The 20,669-nt window shown below is 45.5% G+C and overlaps 1 protein-coding gene across 9 annotated transcripts in view; it reads left to right on the top strand.

Annotated features, from left to right (window-relative positions):
- Positions 1-19,871, top strand: part of FAM169B (Protein) — a 68,293-nt gene extending 48,422 nt beyond the window's left edge. For 7 of the 9 annotated variants that reach the window (XM_075896975.1, XM_075896979.1, XM_075896977.1 and 4 more), the window contains 4 exons: positions 9,507-9,689; positions 13,623-13,751; positions 16,337-16,440; positions 17,301-19,868. In XM_075896975.1, the coding sequence (XP_075753090.1) occupies positions 9,507-9,689; positions 13,623-13,751; positions 16,337-16,440; positions 17,301-17,525 (641 nt within the window). In that variant the 3' untranslated portion in view covers positions 17,526-19,868. Of the gene's footprint in view, positions 1-9,506; positions 9,690-13,622; positions 13,752-16,336; positions 16,441-17,300 lie in introns of all 9 variants that reach the window. The other 2 variants (XM_075896973.1, XM_075896971.1) reach the window with 2 other exon arrangements.
- The last annotated feature ends 798 nt before the right edge of the window (positions 19,872-20,669 follow it).

Here is a 20,669-nt window from a genome sequence, read left to right on the forward strand (position 1 = left end):
TGAAGCCACTCAGTCACTGAGTTTTTTTTTCTTTTTGTTGGGTAGGGAATGAGGCAAAGTGCACAGCCTGCTCTTGCTCCCAGTTGCCCAGGGGAGAGCAGAGGAGGAAGGCTCATAGGCTGTGCGCTTTGCCTTGCTCCCTAGTCAGCAAACAGGAAAAAAAAACCCTCAGCAACTGGGGTAAGTGCAGCTGCAGCCCCCTCTCCCCGTCCCTGAAATGTTGTCCTTGCTCCCTCCCCCAGACTCACCCAGCCCTCTGCCCTAAGCCCCCTCCTCATCAGGGGCAGCCCTAGACTAGCTGACAGCAACTGGCACCCTAGGAGAACCATGCAATTGGCGCCCCCACCTCCAAATCCCTCTGTGATATTGCGCCACCATTTGGCGCCCCATTTAATTTGGCGCCCTAGGCGACTGCCTAGTTCGCCTATATGAACGGGCCGCCCCTGCTCCTCATACACCCCAGCCTTCACTCTTGCATCCCCAGCTCTAATTCCTGTACTCCTCATGCTCCAAACCCCTGCCCTGAACCCCCTCCTCTTACTCCCTGCCCTCAGCTCTTTATACACCACAACCATAACTCCTGCACCCCCTTCACCCCAATCCTCTGCCCTGAGCACCTCATACACCACAACCTTGACTCCTGCATTTCCATCCCCTGTATCCGCCCATGCCTGAACCCCTGCCCTGAGCCCGCAACACTTAAATTTCTTATAGATATTGTGGTATGGCCACCCTCCCCACTTTTAGACCCCCCCAAAGGGGAGCGTGTTGTGATAGGACAGTACCTCTCAGAAATTTAAGTTACTTTTACCCCTGTATAAATGTGAAGAACAGTTGATTCAGAAAGCCCCAGGACACTATTAAACAAAAGCTTCTTAAGGTTAACTATAAACAGAGAAGTAACTTTAGCTTTTGTTTTTTGTTATTTATTATTTGTATTGTGGTAACGTCTCGGAACCCCTGTCATGTGCTTAAGGATTCCATTGTGCAAACACAGAACAAAAAGATGGTCACTGCATTTCTCTTCTTGTGGGACCCTCATGGCATAAGGTTTGGGGAGGGCAGCATTAGCTATTTAGCCATGGCACCAATTATAAAAAATATATGTTGTGGCTGAGAGAGAGCTTAGAAATTGGAGTTTAATGAGCAGTATTTCTTGCTGGCTCCCCTCAGAACTCCAGTAAGATCTTTGTGAACCATTGACAATAGATAAAGTTAGAGATGTAGATTCTCTTTCTTCCCTTGTTTTCCCATTGGTAGGGCCCTACCAAATTCATGGTTTATTTTGGTCAATGTCATGGTTGTAGGATGTAGGAATGGTTGCAGCAAGGCTACCATTTCTTCTGCACTGCTGCTCGTTGCATCTCTGCCATCAGAGCTTGGCAGCTGGAGAGTGGTGGCCAGCAGCAGTGCAGAAGTAAGGATTTCATGATGTAATACGGCCATTTATACTTCTGTACTGCTGTTGGTGGGGGGTTACATTCAGAGCTGGGTGCCCAGCCAAGAGCCACCCAGTTCTGAAGGCAGTGCAGAAGTAAAGGTGGCAATACTGCTACTCCCCTCATCCTCAAAATAACCTTGCAACCCCACTGCAAATTCCTTTTGGGTCAGGACTCTGAAAGTGAGAAATGCTAGTTTCCCCCATTAAATCTGTGTATTCATGGCTGCTAACAGAATTGCTGGAGCCCTAGGTAAGGTATGTGGGGGCTGCCTCAAGATCCCCAGAAGGCTTTGGGCAAAAGGGATAGGGCTGGGGGCTAGCCTGCCCCCATCAGCTCTTCAGTGCTTCCCAGATGCTGCTGCTTGAAGCTCTGGTGGTGATTTAAAGGGCTGGGGCTCTGGCTGTTGTGGTAGCCGCTGCAGCTGGAAGCCCCTTGCCTTTTAAATCACCGGGTCCTGGGACAGCTGCCCCTTTTGCCTCCATCCTTGTCTGTGGCCCTGTGTAGAATATAGAGTAAAAGTACACAAAAGACCAGATTTTATGGCAAGGGGCTGGGGGAACGATACCGGATTTCATGGGCTGTGACGCGTTTCTCATGGCTGTGATTTTCGCTGTTACCGAAGTTGATCTAATGGTGACTTCATGAGCTGTTATGAGGACTGATTAGTTAATATTTGTGAAAATGTTCAAGGTGCTTAATAGCAGTGGTTTTACTGAAGGGCTTCAGAGAGAATGATAGGCTTTATTTAATTTAAATTAGACACCAGAAGTGCTTGTCCACATTGTGGGATGAAGTCCATTTCAGACTTTTTGCACTCACACAAGCCTTGGTAGACTTGTAGTGCCATGGTCTTTTAGATGTTTTGCCCTTGAATTAGATCCCTCAAGGATTACTATATATGTATTTTCCATTGATCATATATAACTGCTGTACATAAAACGAGATCAGAACAGAAAGTTAACCTGCCTGACACCTAACAAAAAGTTTGCTTTTTGGATTGTTCTTCTCCCCCGCCCCTTTCTAGCACTAATATTTTTAATGTGCATTTTTGAGCTAGTTTGAAGGTTCTGGCTTTAATAAAATTAAATGAACACATACCAGCCAAGGCATGTGTTCATTTATTTTTATTGAAGCCAGAACCTTTGCTCCCCTTTTCATTTTCACAATGGGTTGACATTGGGTTCTGTTCAGCAGAAATATCTTCCACCCTTTACACAAGCATCAACATTGCAAAAGGCCTGTCTGAACTTATATGTGCAAAGCCAACTTGTTCAGCAGGGATGGAGTCAGTATGCACAACCTTGTTTTGTTTGGGGCCCGTTAGATGTGGAATCAGGGTTGGGTTTTTCCTGGTTTGTGGATGTTTGGGAATGCTAATGGCTGTCTGCTTTCCTGCCCTAGTAATTGCTGTTTACCATTGTGCTGGCTCTTAAGTTGGTCATTTGGCACTCATGAGCTAACCAAACAGATCAAAAGCTTTGAAAGGACAGACGGCATAAATACTTCCGTCTCCAATGCCCTAATTTCCTTTGTCTCTTCCCTCACCCCAAAACTCCATTTTTTTTATATGGTTGAGCAATGAAAAAAGGGCATAAGCCAACAGTGCACAGAAATCTCTACTCAAGGCCACCAATAGTTTATTGCAGGTTGGACCTCCCTTGTCTGGCACCCTCAGGACTTGACCAGTCCTGGATGAGTGAATTTGCCAGACAACGGGAGGTCTTTTGACACTAGTCTCTCAGCCCGCTGCTCCTCCCCACTGCCAGCTCCTTCAGCCTGTCTGGGCTTTCTGTTGGTCAGGCCCAATCCCCAGCTCTGCTGTAGGCTGGGTGGCACACGGCTCCAGCCCCACTGCTGAACAGCATGATGCCTGATCGGTCTGCCGCAGCCCCATCCCTGCTGCCTGGTGGCACGTGGCCCCAGATTCGCTGATTAGGCTGGGTTGCCGTGGCCCTATCTGGCTTCCTCTCATGGGCTGATGCGGCCACAGCCCTGGCCCTGCTGTAGGGCAGCAGCCATCCCCAATCACACCGCTGCCACTCTCTGGGATGCAGCAACCCTGCCGCCACCCAAGCTGATGTAGCCCAGCCAGGTTTCCCCTCTTGGGCTGCTGTGATCCCAGACCCGCTGCCAGGCGGCAGATAGCCCCAATTCCGCTCCACCCAAGCTACTGCGGCCCTGCTGCTAGCTGACTCGCAGGGCTGCATCGGGCTCCTAGCTGTTGGCCCTCCTGCTCTAGGCCCTCTCATCCAGGAACATCCGAGGTCATGCTGGACCACTGATGTTGCCGGATCAGAGAATCCCAGATTTGGGAGGTACAACGTGTAGGAACCTGCTCCAGTATTAGAAAGGACCCCAGAGACAAAATTTATGTCACCCTCCCCCCAAAGTCTATTGGTGGTGGCTTCTTCTCATGTATTTGCTCAGGGGTATATGAAGAGACCGAGAGTCTTCCTGTTTAGTCTGTTTATCATAACTAGAGACTTTACAGATGTCTGTCTTCCTTAGACACAAAATGAAGAGTGCAGAAATAGGTCAGCCAGTTCCTGTCCATTAGGGCTGCTGCACAACAAAATGTTTGGAGGTCAGAGTCAGACATGACTATCTCAGTCTGGTTTCAGGGATTTGTAACAGACAAATAATGTGAGTTGCAAGAATCTCTGAGGGACAGTATCAGAGAAGAAGAGCCTGAAACTGATCCTCCAGTACTCAGAGAAGCTATAGACTTTGTAATGAAAGTTTGTTAGCTCTCCAGAACAAATGGTGTGACATTTCCAGAGGCTCTCGTGGGCAGCCAGCCTACAATAAAACTAGGATGTTCTCAGGTTGTTGGCTCACATAGGTACTAGGGATGTTAAATATTGGTTAATTGAATAGTCAAGTAACCTCAAGAATTCTTATAAGTTAGTCGACTTTTCTATAGGTGGCGGGGGCCACAGCCAGTGCACTCTGGCCACACTCCTGAGGAGTCCCTTACACTCCATGTGGGGTGCCAGGTGGGAGTTGGTCCGCGAGGAGAGCCAGTTTAAAAACCAGCTCCCCTTGCAGACTGGCTGCCCATTGCCCTTACATTGGCAGCAGCGCAGGGTGGCAGCAGTCCCTGTCTGGAGGTGGGGAGGGAAATGTGTGTAGCCTATAGCATTAATCTATAAGCTCTTGGTTATCAGATAATCAGTTAATCAACTACACTATTACATCCCTAATAAGTGCCTGTCTGCTCTATTCTTTTGTCTTTGCCTGTCTGCTCTATTCTTTTGCGTAGGAAGTGGGAACTGAAACCACCTAAAATTGCTGCCCTTATGCTTCTGAGACCAGGATTCTGCAAAGTTTGAATGGTTGGACTGTCTTTGTGAGTGGAGGAGAAAAGAGGGTGATGCTGCAAGACATAATTCACAAGTAGTGTCTTCATGATTGCAAATTAAACCTCACATATGAAGGATTAGGCCAAGAACCCAAGACTTACTGTGCCAAAATGACAGATGTCCCTCCGCTAAAGGAAGGTTTTCCCTAGCAGTTATTGTTATGACAGTGCCTGAGGATCAACCAAAAATGGGCCTCACTGTACAAAGTATAGACACAGACACTGTATAGACATAGACAGTATAAGCAACATGGAAAGAAAAATGAAATGAAAGGAAAGGGGACACTGTAGGGAAGTTGAGCGAGATGGTCAGGATATGGAAGAAGAGCTTATCGAGGGGCAGGGTTGGAGTGAATGTGAAGGAGGGGAAAGATTGCACCAAACAGCCAGGGCTGGCTTTTGGAATGCGCTGTAGGGGCAGCCTACCAAAGAGGGCACCATGCACAGGGTTTGGATTAACTGACTCATTCATTTTTGGCCCCACCTCAGAGTGTGACCCACAAAATCCACTAACCCTGGAACCCCAGAAGAGTTAATCTGATCTGAGGCCTTGAACCTCAGTCCTACTTACCCTCCCTCCCACCCATGGGGCTGGAGTGCCAGGGGAGTGAGGTGTCTCAGTTGGTGCCACATTGGTGAGGTTTTGGAGGGGTTGTTTTTTTGCATCTCAGTTATGTGATCCCCAACTGATTTTTCTGTGGTCAATGACCCCTGACTCAAAACAGGTTCCTCGCCCCTCTCATAAATAAATGCTGAAACATTTTGTGTTGGACATAATATTTTATTTAGAAATGAAGCCTGGCCAACAAGACCCAATTGAAGCCAAGCCCCCATCTGTCCGCAGCATCATAACATTCCTGCACCCCACACAGACCCCAAACCTGAGCCTATCATACACCTAAACTCCCTGCCCTGAGCCCCTCACGTCCCCAAACTCCTGCACCCCCACATACCCAGTCTTCTGTCACAACACTCCTGCACCATCCACACACTGTAAACCTGTATCCTGAGCCCATCATACTCCCAACCTCCTGCCCTGAGCCTCTCCTATACACCAACCCAAACTCCTGCACCCCCACATCCAGAAGCCTGCGGCTTGCTCAGTACTCCAATACTCCCCCTGACCCCAATGCTCTCCAGCCTGGAGCCCCCTCCCTGAGCCGGCATCCCCTCCTCCACCTCCTCCTGCATCCAAATTCCCTCCCAGAACTTACACCTCTCACCCCTTCCTACACCCAAATGCCTCATTCTCACCCCAGAGCCCGCACCTCCTCTCTCAACCCAGTGCGAGTAAGGGCTTGGGACGGCAAATGATGGAGAGAAGGAGAACGGAGAGGGCGGGGCCCCAAGGAAGGCGTGGGGTCTTGGGGAAGGAATGGGGTAGATCTTGGCTTGCCCTGACATTTAAAAAGTGATTGTGGGTGTAAAAAGGTTGGAGACCACTGGTCTAGATGGTGCTTGGTCCTGCTATGAGTGGAGGGGGAATAGTCTTGATGACCTCTCAAAGTTTCTTCCCATTCTACTGTTTTATGATCATCAGCTGCGCTCTCCTGCCCTCTCCTTAAGGAACCCAATCAGGGAAAGTGACGTGTATGCAAGAAGCCACGACCTCACTCTTACTCTTTTCCTCACAGGCCCCTTCGGCTTCATGGGGCAGAGGAGCAGTTGTCCAGTGGGACAACAAGCAGCCATGCCAGCCACTTTGTGCATCTAGGTCACTTCCCTCACCTGGGTGCAGAGAGAGGATGAATGGGTTAGGGGCTTAGGAGGGGAGTGTGAGGAGGTCTGTTCAGGGTCTAGGGGCACAGGAGGGAGGTGAAGGTGACACAGTGCAAGGGTTGGGATGCAGGAGGGGAGGGCAGGGGTTGGGATGCAGGTGACACAGTGCAAGGATCAGAGGATTAGGAGGAGGTGCAGGGGGAAGGAGTGAAGGAGTGCAGGTATTAGGAGGGTACAGGTATTGGGGTGCAGGAGGAGGGTAGGTGTTGGCATGAAGAGGGCACAGTGTAGGAGTTAGGAGCACAGAAAGAAAGTGCAGGGATTAGGGGGTCAAGGTGGCAAAGTGCAGCAGTTGGGATGCAAGATGAGGGTGGGGGGTTGGAGTGAAGGAGGGAGTAGGCAGGCAGGGAGTACCGGGGTTGGGGCTAAGGGGGCACAGTGCAGGCATTAGGAGTGTGGGGAAGTGGAGGGAGAAGGGGTGCAGCGAGTAGGAGGGTACACATGTTGGGGTGCAGTGAGTAGGAGGGTACACATGTTGGGGTGCAGGAGGGGAGGGCAGGGATGAAGGGTGAAGGGAGCATGCACAGTGTAGGAATTAGTGACCCAGGAGGGAAGTGCAGGGGTTGGGTGAAGGAGGTGCAGTGAAGGAGTTGAGGTGCAGGGGTTAGGAGATAAAGGTAGTACAGTGCAAGGGTTGGGGAAGAGAGGGTGGGGAGCTGATAGATTGCCAGGGCCAATGGGAGGAGTGCCATGCTCATGGGAGCCAGGGGCACTGAAGTGCAAAGTTCACCCAAGGGTGCCATTTTCCTTAAGGCTGGTCATCACAGGACAGAGGAAGTCAAGTCAAAACTATAGTAAGTCTCTGAATGTTGGAAGGTCTCTGCTTTGGCTGCTTCTGCAGAAGGACCCACTGGCTGGAGTGTTTGGGCAGTTCCTCCACAGCTTTTCCCTATACTGCATGGTGGGTAGAGGCACCATCTTAGATCTCATTACCCTATGTGTTTGTGTGTCTCTCCCCTACACAGTTCCAATTCCAGAAGTCTGTGGGACCACAATTCCCTCCTCCCTAACAGTGCAGCAGTCCCTACTTTGTCTGACATGGTTGGCCATAGATGCGTGTACATTACATAGGGCATACTCACTGTTAAAAACAAAAGTCTCACAACAGAAGCATTGAAGTCACTTCGTCATGCTAAAACTGCCCATGCTCAGAGTGCGATCTGAGATGTACATTTTTGGTCTTGACTTGATTATAGACCATTGCTGGATGGATTTTTTTATGACTGGTTGTGGTGATGCAGGGAGGAGGGTTGTTTATATATCCTGTTGTGGTCAGTTTGATTTAATGTACAACTGCGTGTGAATAATTGCATTAATTTCTGAACACATCATTCCCAGAAAAGTTTTGATTAAATCAATGTAACAAACTTCACAGAATAGCAGCAAAAACGATTAGGGAGATTGAGGGATTGGCTTGTGAAGAAAGCACAACTACCCACGGACATGTTACAAATATTTGTAAACACCAAGACAAACTGTCTGTATTCAATAAAGCTCTTAAGGAGTTAAGCACATTCTCAAGTCTCATTGACTTTATTGTGATTTAAGCACATGCATATGTGTCTTGCTGAATTTGGAGTCCAAGGAAGTAGAGGAATTGAAGTCAGATCCTATTTCTGTTGAAGTCAGTGGTAAAATTCCAGTTGAAATCAACAGCAGAAGAAGCAGGCACTTATTTGAGATAATAAGTGGCATATGACAAGAAGAAAAGGGAAAGAAGGAAAGCTTAGTTTGAATATCAGGTAGTGCCTCCCGACAATTAGTTCTCTATTATGCTGTGAAAATAGGTTCCCAAGGGAGGTGGCAGAAGATTCATTTGGGAACATTTAAAACAAGGTTGATGTTACACTGGTTAGTTACAAATTAATTGTAAGAGAAACTAGTTGGGACCTTAACAAGTAAAGATGGTCAGAAAATACTTCATTCCCTCTCATGAAACATTAAGATAAAAATGTTTGGTTTTCACAGAAATTTTCAATAAAATATTTTGACTTTATCAGAAACAAAAGCTAAAAAGTTTTTTTCCCCAGTTTTCTGACGAAAATAGAGAAAACAGATGCTGTCATGAAAATGTTCGTTTTGTGAAAAAAACCCAATTTTTTTTCTTAAGGACGGTAGGAAAAAAAGTTTGATGGAAAATTCTCAAGCAGACCCACTAAAAGGCCTCTCATTTGTATGATTCTATGGATTTCCAGTTGCATTTAATCTGTATAAACCCAGGTACAACAGCCGTGGAAATTTCATAAATGATTAAATACAAATCAAGCAGAAGGAGACATTTGCAGTGCTTTTGTCCTACAAAGTAGCTAGGTAACAGATTGATCTCAAGATTATTATTATTATTTATTATTTCATGATTGAATGCTTTTGGACTTCTTATGGCATTTTGAACTTACGGGCATAATATACAAAGAGTTACTCGTGTACTTCTTGCAGAGTGAAGCCCTTCGTTAAGTGGTGTGAACATTGTAGTTTTGGGCTCTGCATGCCTGCTTTCAACCGTATCTCTTTTTGACTGAAGAGGGCATTAGTTTGGGTGATGGCTTCAGAGTGAGAGCTTGAAGTGCTGGAGCAAGTTCTAATACTTTCTGACAGTTTTACTGAGAAATTAATTTTGTCCAGTAGGCAGGACGTTAGGTTTGAGTCACTGTTTTGGCCTCCGCAGCACTGGGCCATGGCTTAGTTGGGAATGAAACATAAACCTGAGTGTAACGTTTCTGAGCTTGACAGTTCTTAGGTTTCTATTTAAGACCTTGTCTGTCTGAGTTAAACTTCTTCCTCTATAGAGTACCACACCCATTTCCCTTCTATGTAAAACAGAGTTAACAAGCATCACCTGCCACAATTATTATTTAGTGGCTTGGAGAGTGGCTTATCTTTTCATTTATTGGTCACAAGAGAGAGCTATTACTTTGTATTCCCAGGAAGCCTGTGTGATGAGAACACCAGTCAATGCTATCTGCTCCCAGTTTTGGATACTGTATTTGTCCGGAGAAAGTACAGAAGATGTGGCCTGGGTATGAAAATGCTGCATGATTTCTGTCAGTCATTTGTGACCGAAGATGCCTTGGGGATCAGCTGCCCTATTTCTGCTGACATGTACCAAGGTAAAACACTGGATATGGAAACATTAGGTAAAAGGCTGTGAATAATTTATTCATTTCATAAAAAACATTGGAAGAGGCTTCTTGGATGCAGGAGAGAAAGTTCAGTGCAGTGGAATGAACACAAATATAATGTCCTTGGTGTGTAGTCTTTCTACAGACACATGGAGCTTCCTGTGGGGAAGAAGTTCAGGAGTTTTCATAAGATATTGAGTGATAGAAACTTAGAATGATATTTGGTATTTACACTTATATAATTATTTCTAAGAACTGGATTGATGGCTTTGGAATCAAAGAATGAATTGTCCACTTGCTGTTTGACTGGAAAGAAAAAGAAGAAATTGTGTGGCTGTCTGTAGGCACAAACATGCCTCATCTGTGGTCCTGATACTTTCCCGATCAGTTGCATTTCTCTGGCTCCACAACTGAACTGTGCCCCCCCCTACAATCCAACTTGCACTTCTTTTTGCATTCCAAATTTCTGAGTGGCTTCTGAACAGCCACAATATTTTTAAAAATTACTTACAATTTCCACTCAGTGGCCTGTACAGTTGGATTTGTGGTAACTCAGGCATGCCTGGCAGAATGGCTGACTGATTTTGCCAGGCCCTGAGCAAGGTGTGTGGAAGCCAGCTCCCCAGCCCCTCCGCTGCCCCCGGAAGGGACAGGGAATTGTGCAGAAAAGGTGGGGATTGGGGGCAGCCTCCTTTAGGCAGCTCTTCAGCACCACTTGTTGTGTGCTGTCTAGAATGCCAATGGTGATTAAAAGGGCTTGAGTCTCTCATTGCTGCCATTTCTGCTGTAGCAGCAGCGGCAGCCCAGAGCTCCAGGCCCTTTCAAATCACTTTGCACTGTCCCCTTGCCCCCCACAAATTTCCCTCCCACCCCATTAGTGGGCCTGATGCCTGGAGTTTCAGGTGGAAGCTTACATAAAATAGCAGTTCCTGTCTATGGTGGGCTCCCCATGGATCTGAAGCAATCCTTTGTCCGCAGCAGGCACGGACCTTGCTCCGGCCCCCATCGGTTAACTTGTTAACCAGTTAAAAAGTCACATCCCTAATACATAAATCCTCTATATAAATCCATGGTATGCCCACATCTTGAATACTGTGTATGGATGTGGTTGCCACGTCTCAAAAAAGATATATTGGCATTGGAAAAGGTTCAGAAAAGTACAACAAAAATGAGTAGAGGTTTGGAGCAGGTGCCATATTGAAGAAAGATTAGAAAGACTGGGACTTTTCAACTTAGAAAAGAGGAGACTAAAGGGGATATGATTAGAGGTCTATTAAATCATGACAGGTATGGAAAAAGTGACATAAGAAATAGGGGGTCACCAAATGAAATTAATAGATAGCAGATTTAAAACAAACAAAAGGAAGTATTTCTTGACATAGCGCATAGTCAGCCTGTGGAACTCCTTGCCAGAGGATGTTGTGAAGACCAGAACTTTAGCAGGATTCAGAAAAGAACTAGATAATTCATGCAGGTTAGGTCCATCAGTGGCAATTAGACAAGACGGGTAGGAATGGTGTCCCTAGCCTCTGTTTGTCAGGGGCTGTCAATGGATGACAGGAGAGGGATCAATTGATGATTTCCTGCTCTGTTCACACCCTCTGGACCATCTGGCATTGACCACTGTTGGACAGGATCCTGGGCTAGACGGACTTTTGGTCTGACCTGGTATGTCTATTCTTATGTTCTTACATATACAGATTAACAAGACTACCCCTGTGATACTTACACATATAGTTGTACACTGCTCTCTTTGTCTGAAATGTATACAACGTGCATACTACTGGTACATCCTAAAAATTAGTTTTTCATCTCTGGTAGGTTTGGGGCTAAGGTTCAGGGCTAGGACTGTGTCTTTACTTGTGTTTACAGAGTGTGTAGAACAATTGGTCCCTGATCCTGACTGGGATCTCTAGATCTCACTGTAAACATAAATATTAAATACCAAGGGTAAAATCCTGACCTTATTGAAGTAAGTGGAAATTCTGCTGCATTAGACTAAGTACTGCAGCCAAGTACCCCCTAAATAGCCTTTCACCAAGTGTGAGCAGGTCTCATGAGCATTTCTTATATAATATTCCTACTCTGTGCTGTACAGGTTTGAAAAGGAAGCAATAAAGCCATGTATCGAATATTTTGCTATCACAGTACTTACCATTCCCAGAATTTCTTGTTCAAGAAATCAATTTGGCTTTCATCCAAAATTAATGACAATGATCTACTTATTATTATGAGGAAGATGTTTACTTACAAGAACAACATGATTTAAAAAAAGGAAAATGATGAAATCCAGTTAAACTTTAAAGATAAATGAGCTTTCCAAACTCTTTCCATGGTATGATGAACTAGGTAAGGTGCAGGGACAGAGTATAAAATGGAGTGATCACAGATTATTGTCTTAAAACTTAACTTGAGTCAGGGGACATGAGCAGGACCTGGTGGGAAGGTAGTTGACAGAAGTTTAAAAATCCCTGTTCAATATAACAAACAGTTTAGAAATGTATCACTTCGTTGTCCTGAAGGGATACACTAACCGCATAAATCCTGTTGGCAGTTTCCTCCCTTTGGCTCTGCAACTAGCAATGAGGAAAGCCTCCAGAAAAGACAGGTTTGGGTTCAGTATGAATAAACAGCTCTAAATTCGAATGCTTATCCAAATCATATGAATATTCTGAATCTGTAGAATGCAATTGGAGTACTAACAGGACCAAGGTTTCTCATGAAAGTTGTGTCTTTACCTCAGTTACATCTGTTATCACTGTCAGATCCTCCTGTTTCAGGCTTTTCTCACTCACCACAATAAGTAAAAGAAAGCTAAATGCTCATCAGCATGTAGTCTCACATTAGGCAGAGGGGGACAGAGCTATCATTAATTTTTTTCCAGAATTGTCCCACTAATTAATGTTCACTGTGACTCTGCAAACTCCCCCAGGATATATATTGTTATTTATTATTTGTATACAGGCAGTCCCCGGGTTACGTACAAGATAGGGACTGTAGGTTTGTTCTTAAGCTGAATTTGTATGTAAGTCGGAACTGGTGTCCAGATTCAGCTGCTGTTGAAACTGACCAGCAGCTGACTACAGGAAGCCTGAGGCAAAGCTGCTCTGCCCCAGCTTCCTGTAGTCAGCCGCTGGTCAGTTTCAACAGCGGCTGAATCTGGACACCTGGGACAGAGCAGCTGGGGCGCTGCCGGGTTGGTCCCACAGCGCCGCTCCTCGGTGCTACTGGACCAACCCAGCAGTGCCCCAGCTGCTCTACCCCAGGTGTCGGCGAGAAAACCCTGGTCTTCTGAGGGGGGAGGGGGCGCATCTAGATGCGCCCCTCCCCCAGCAGACCAGGGAGATGCGGAGCAAAGCCTCTGAGGACCAAAGCCTCTGAGGATGCGGGCAGCGGGACCGTGGCGCCTCTCTGCGGTCCCGCCGCCCGCGTCTCCCTGGTCTGCTGGGGGGGGGGGGGGTGGGCACAGCTAGTGCTGCCCCCCCCCCCCAGCAGACCAGGCTTTTCTTGCTGCAGAGGATGTGGGCGGTCCTGCCGCCCGCGTCCTCCGCGGCGAGAAAAGCCGCTCCGCGTCTCCCTGGTCTGCTGGGGGGGTCCCCCCAGCAGACCAGGGAGACACGGAGCGGCTTTTCTCGCCGCGGCTTTGCAGCAGACCAGGGAGACGCGGAGCGGCTTTTCTTGCCGCGGAGGATGTGGGTGCCGGGACCGCAGCGCATCTGGGTGGTCCGCCGCCCGAGTCCTCCACGGCGAGAAAAGCCCCGTTCGTATCTAGGGATCCAACGTATGTCGGATCCACGTAAGTCGGGGACTGCCTGTACTTCCTGTTGTGTGCTGAATACGATAAAGACATGGTCTCTGACAACTCACTAATGCTTCCACTTCTCTTCTCCCCGTCCCCACCAACTTCGTTTTAATGGTCAGTTTGCCAGAAATTCTTGCAGACCTACCCAGAGGAGCAGGATCGACTGTGGGAAGTGGAAGCACCGGGGGACTGGAGCCAGCGTGTTAGTATCTGGTTAAAGATTCAGCTGGAGCCAACCTTTTCAGAAAGTGAGTTACAAATAGTGTAGACTTTTCCTCCCAACTCAGGTGCACCTTCTCCATCTCCTCTGCAAGGAGATCTGTCCCCTTTCCCTCCCCCTCCCACCCATGGTTCCCATCTCGGACTGCCAGGTTTCCAATTTTTGAGTGGAAAATCTGGTTGAAAAGGAAATTTTACATTGTGCCTAGTCAGATCTACTGACTGATCAACCACAGTACTGTTAGTGTGGGAGAAGGAGGCAGGGAGGAACCAGGTTATCACCCATGCTAGCCCCTACTCAGGTGGGGCTGCCTCTTACCTGCTTTGGGCATCTGCAACTCCCAGCCCCACAGGTGAGTCCTTCCTGACCTGGAAGGAAGGGAGGGGAAAAGCAGCAAGCAATAAGCAGGAAGGAAGTGGAGCAAATATAGGGGGTGGGACACCGGGGCAAGAGGTGGGGTGAGAGAAGTTCCATCACTCCTGCTTAAGTTTCTAATTTTTATTACAAAGTTGGCAACCATATCGCCATCCCTGCTAAGGGCGACTGGAATTGGGGCCTGTTTACCAACACCATACTCTTGTGGGAGAAAAGAGAGGCAAATGATATTTCATAGCATGGAACTCTTGAGGTGTGACCTTATCCAACCCTACCCACAGATCTCTAGCCACAGAGCTTGGATCTGTAAAGGGTTATTTGAGGACATGAACGTCTTTCAGATTTATTTCTTCTGTGTCTCCTTCCACGTTGCTGCATCCCGCCAGCATAAGGCAGCGTAGTTCAGCATCACCAAGTAATGTTGGTACATGTGACAACAGCCACCAAGATTAATGAGCTCCCCATCTTGTTCTGATTTTTTTGAACTGCACTGCTGCCCCCTTCCCACAGCACCAGGCACTGTAGAAGAAAGCTATTTAATGTCTGTTAACTGTGCGGCTCTTCTGCTGCTTGCAAGGTTGTTTCTCAGAGATTTAGGAATAAATTCTTGTCATATAACATTGTAGAATTTTTATAGCAATATGTGTTCCAGAAAGGTTCCCACAAACCTGAGGTCAGTTTATGCAAGGATCTGGAGCTGCATCTAGTGGCAGCACAGAAGAACTACAGCACTCTGTGCACCAGAAATGGTACATAGGTTTGAGTATGCACACACCTGAGGGGGAAACCTAGATAGTTATGTTCTTTTCAATGTGTGTGAAATTTTTGTCAATGTATAACTATAAAAAGAACGCTCTTTGGTACATCAGTACATGGAACTGAAAAATACTTTCATTTTTGTTGAAAAATCAGCCACAGTTAATTTATATCAAATTGTTTCAATAACAGAAAAGCAACAGCACTTGCCTACAGAGGCTGTTTGAAATGTGAACATAATTTAAGATGAATATGCAGCCAGGCTTCTAGGTGCTGAACCAGTCAGTTCTGAAATGAGCAGTCCTAGACTAGTTGAGTGAAGGTATGTAAGATCTACAAATATAAAGTGAACATGAAAAGATAAGGTGGAGGAGCTACTGTCCTTTATCTGTGTGAGCTCCAAATCTTGTGTGTCTTACCAACAGAAGTGAGTCCAGCTAGACCAGACTAACATGGCTGCATCTCTATCAGTAAAAAACAGAACCACCCACACTTTGTCTCCAGGGACCAATAGGACTACAGCAGCATGGCATATGAAAAGATAAGCAAACTATTCTTGGACTAAATCCAGTGGGAAATAGCTGCTTTCCAGGCATTAGGAGAACCATGAAAAGTCTATTGTCTAAAAAGGAACTTCCAGAACGGTGAATTCCCTGAGAAGTGGATTCCATTTAATGGAATTGGCTTCCAACCTAAGGCCAGAAAAGTTTGCAATGACTTTTTAGTGTAGCGAGTCACATTACGATGGAGGAATAGTCTGAGATTTTAACACGATCTTGGAATAGGATCGTGACAGCTTAATAATTAATTTTTTTAATCTCCACACTCATTTTACCCCAATTAATAGTCAGGAAACTAGATTCGTTCAGAGGTAATTTGTTGGACACTGGTAACATTAGACACCATGTTTCAAGTCTCAACCCTTACAATTCTTCTGAAATAATCAGAAAGAATTTGTTTACAATCACCTCAAAATTATCTTCACCTGCTGTTGCTCTATATCAAGACCCTTTATGTCAAGACAGTGGAGGCTCAGAAATGCCAAGTATAATTGGTTTTTCAGATGTAATTATAACTCACAAGAAGTGTAGATGTAGAAACTAAGTGCTAACTGTTCAGATTGTATCTACAGAACTAGCAGATGCTTCTCTTTGCAGGTAGTTGATACATTATTTACATGCAGAAAATTTTGTGTGTGAAAATGCCAGGTGTGGGGTTTTAGCACATTCAGATGGATGGCCCTGGAAGTATTTCAGGTGTCAGCAGCTGTCAGAAAATGGGGCTTTTGTTCAGACTAACCCTATGCATTTATCTTTTGTGGCACTGTCATCCATTGCACAATGTTCTTTTCTGTTACTTGGCTGGGTTAATTGTCAAAACTGGGGGAAAGGGACTGAAATTTTATTAGGACAGCATCTTACAGGTATTTTTGATCAACTGTCACCATGGAAGTTTTGAGTTTCATTATGCTCTTGCCCTCAGAAAACACAGTTCATCAGACTGCTTCAGAGCAGGAAGGGGGCTGTCCAGTAGAGAGACCTCAGGATGGTGAACCCAGATGCTTATGTGCAGGCCAGATTAATGAGGTACAGTGATTAATTTGTCATTTTATGATCTACTTTTTCATAAATGTGTTTTCCCTACATAGTGTGTCGGGGGGCCTACATAGGAGAGAGTGACACAAATAACCATGGATGATCTTCTATCACCGGGCCATTGATTTATTTGCTAATCTGTAATTGCTCAGGTTTGGAAGTTTTTTTTGTCGCCAAAACTGGGGGCTAGGTGATGAAGGACCATCATATGTGAAAGTTTTTACTTTACTCCTCACTGAGGTGTATGAGGGCTAAGAGAGATGGAATGCACAAAATCCTAGTAGTAGGTCTGTTGCGATGGCTTTCTGAACTGACCTACAGAGACACTTATACATAGTAGGTGGAATGGTAACAAAGCCTGTATTGAAGTTGCTTGGCACTTTGCAATTATAACTCCCTCTTTTTAATCACTTCAATTGGGAATCTGCCCACACAGCTCATTGCAGGATCATGGCCTAAAATGACCTTGGCAATGTGAATGGGTCAGTTCTCCATAAACACAATAAAATATACTGGAGGAAACAAATTAAAATAACAAAGATCTTCAAATAATAAAGAAGGCAAGGGGCAGAAACAAAACGGTAACATTTAAGAACCATGGTTACTGTGTTTACTACTCTTCCATGAGGTTGCCACCCAACAATTATTTGAACTAAATCCATTTGTTTTTTTCCTTAATACAGACAATTCTGAATACTTGTGCACGGTATCAGGAATCTATTGTATACAAACAAAATGGCTATATTTTGAGGTCCCTTTTGTTTCTAAGGTATCTCAGTTTAGGATCACATCAGAGCTTTTTCACCTTTCATAACATCAGAATGATCCTTATGTCTTGGTTTTAATTTCAGGGAGGTGTACGCATTCCTGGTATTAGGATAGTGGCACAAGAAGCCAGAGACAATAAAGATAATACAGCAGGAGACGCAAGGACATTATCCCTGCACATTTCCAAGGAGGAGGACTTGAGTCAAGGTACAGCTGATAAGCAGCAATGTAAGGGATCTAGGAAAAGAGCAAACACTGTGAGCCAGCTTGAAGACCAGGCTGTTAAGCATCTCCGAATGATGCTTTAATTGCCTAACTCAAGGAGCAAGAGCCATTGTGCAGTTGTAAAAGGCTAAAAATAATAGACTAAAATAATCATAATCTTTAACCACACTGAGATTTTTCCAGATTAGTTACAAGTGCTATTCAAGGCAAATACTCTGAATCTTGATGCTTATTTAAAAAAAAAAAAAAAAAAAAAAAAAAGATTGTTTTTCTAGTTCTTTTCTTTTGCTTCTTTCCTTCCAGGAAATTAAATAGTAGTCAAGTCTTGTTATTTTCCTGTTCTGAAAAGGTTTTAATGGATTGCGTTAGATGTCTAGAAAGAAGTAATTAGGTGACTGGTAGATACTGATGTAAAAAGATATTTCTATGGAAACAACATCTTGTATTATTGGAGAGAGGTACTTTAGTACAGGTTGGTATCAGAACAACGGCTGTATAACCTACCTTTCAAAAAAGAATAAATGATCTGGAAATACTTTCAGCGGAACTATTCCAGGAGAAAAATCTGCCTTCAGCTATAAAATGGACAGGAGGGGGCGGGGAACAAAAAAACCCCCATGGTCTACATTAATGCAGAAGTTTGGTATAGAGAGAAAGCTACAGGACATAAATTGCTTTTTAAGTTTAGACACTGAGATCATGTTGTGTATATAATTTGAGACAGATGTAGGAACTTGGTGTGGATTGCATTTCTCAAGTATTGTATTTGATGTGGGCCAGTTCCTAATGCTTTACATTAAAAGAATATATATTGATAGATAATGTATCTCTCCAGATTGCACATGTTATAATGTGGTTAAAAAAAATCCCCCTCACCTTTCAGTCCCCAAGGTAGTCAGTATGGTGCTGTCCTAGCTTAACTTACTGATGTATCAAGAGCGCTTTATTTACAGTTACATAAATCAATGCAAGGCAGTGCTTAATTTGACCCTTAGAACCAGTGTCCACCGCAGCACAAAATGTATGTACCAGGTTCCACGTCACCATAGTGGATGTTGCTGATTTGGGTTGGGATCCCTTTTTGGGACTGTCTCTGATGTGCTGAGATGCCACTGAGCCTGGGCACCCAGTAAAGCTGTCTTGCTGAGCCCAGGTCTCCACCCTACTTCAGCACAGACATACATAGGAAAGGACTATGTGGCTCTGTAATACACACAGCAGACAATACAGCAAGGGACAAATCCTCAGTACTTGGAAATGCAGCCCCTCTGGGAGCTGAACCCCAGATAAAGCTGTCTTACGCAGTATGGAATTCCATGCAGAGCAAGCTCATGAAAATTCATCCTCTTTCTTGATGTTCAGAGAGATCCGCACAGACTCCTTGCCCGCTCTTCCAGGACACGGTTATTTACACTGGGTATATTAATAAACAAAGTGTTTTTATTAACTATAAAAGGTAGGATTTAAGTGGTCACACAGAACAAAGTAGGTTATTAAGCAAAATAAAACAGAACATGCAAACTAAGTTTAATACACTAAAGAAATTTGTTACGTGGAATATCTCACAATAAAAGTTGTAATGATCATCTTCACAGACCAGACATCCTTCCAGCCTAGGCCCAGGTCCTTCCCCCAGTTCAGTCTGAGTTGTTTCCTGCAGTCATCTACTGACAACCAAGGTTACCTCACTCCCCACTCCTAAATAGGATTTGCCCAAGGCAAGAATCCTTTGTCTCCCCAACCTGACACCCCCACTTCTTGTAGAAGAGTAAGGAATCCAAGATGGATTCCAGCATCAGGTGACATTGCAGAACCAGTAGCCATTTCTTATAGGTTTATCCTCCAGCTTAAAGGAAAACCAAGTTCTTGTAAAGTTCATTGTCTCTTGCTAATGGGCCATTAGCTCAGGGTCTGGCTTCTTTATTGTTGTATCTGATGGGCGGATAATAGGCTTTCCTGGACATGAACACATTGATAGTAAATGCGGTGGGGAACCTTTTTTGGGGTGGGGGTTGCTGACCCACAGAAAAATTAGACAGGGGCCACACAAAAGCAAGAAGCAAAAACCAAACATCTCCCAAACCCTCAATAACATAGGCCCTGAGTGAGAAGCAGAAAGACACTCTCCACTTTCCCCGTGTGGGGCTGGAGGGTCTGTGCAGGCTCCCCAATGCTGAGGGTGGAGCTCCAAGCTTTGGGGGTCAGATCCAGGCAAGCTTTGAGCTTCATCCGGTCCCTCAGTCCATGGACCATAGGATCCCAATCCCTGATCTACAGACAATATTCCTGACTTCAGATCTAGAAATGACACATGCATGCAAATAGGATGATCACATTCAGTAAATCATAACTTTTCCAATGACATCTCACGTGAAGTATCTCGCATAAAGCATAAGTACATTCTCATAAAGAATAATTCATAGTCCCTTCACAGTTGCCTTAAAGGTAGACACATGGGTGGTAGGTAATGTAGGCAAGGGAAATGTTAGAATGGTCCCTTCCCAAAACTACCCATGCTCTGGCTGGCAGGGAAGGCTGGGGCCATGGCACAGCTGCCCAGCCCTCTGGGAAGGATCAGGCTGTAGCCCTGTGGTCAGCTGGGAAGAATCGGGCCACACCCACTGCTTGGGAGGGAGGAGGCTGAGAGGCTTGGGGGTGCTCAGAGGCTAGGGAGCAGTAATCTGTGATAGGGGGGCAGCTGTGCCATGGCCCCAGCTTTCCCTGCCTGCCAGAAGGCTGTGATGGAGGCTGGGCTGCATGAGTGGGAGGGGGATTGCAGAACAGGCAGGGCTTTGAGCGAATGGAGTGGGGCTGGGGCTTGCCTTCCCCAGCTGGGTGTTCACCCACTATCCATGGCTGGGCATTTAAAGAGATTCATAGAGGGGCTGCAGTGTAGCATGTCCACAGATTGCAATGGTGTATTCTTTCCTTTTCACACCCTCTATATGTCTCCAAATGAAGCCCTGCCACGGATTTTGCGTAGGGAAGAGTGGATTTCCCATAAACCTTGGTTCAACATAGCACTTAGGCATGAATTTAAATTAATCCCTGTTCAACAATGTGCTTAATTCCATTGGAATCAATCCTTTCTGGGCCTCTCCTACAAAGGAGGGAGCTACCTACTGAGGCTGTAATGAGAAATGGAGTTAATTTTGTCATAAGAGGTGATCACTGAACCCAAGTTATAATTCTGGTGCAGACATGATTAGCAACCTCTGACAAAACTA

This window comes from Pelodiscus sinensis, chromosome 14 (genome assembly GCF_049634645.1).
Source record: "Pelodiscus sinensis isolate JC-2024 chromosome 14, ASM4963464v1, whole genome shotgun sequence".
In the NCBI taxonomy this organism is placed as follows: Eukaryota; Metazoa; Chordata; order Testudines; family Trionychidae; genus Pelodiscus; species Pelodiscus sinensis.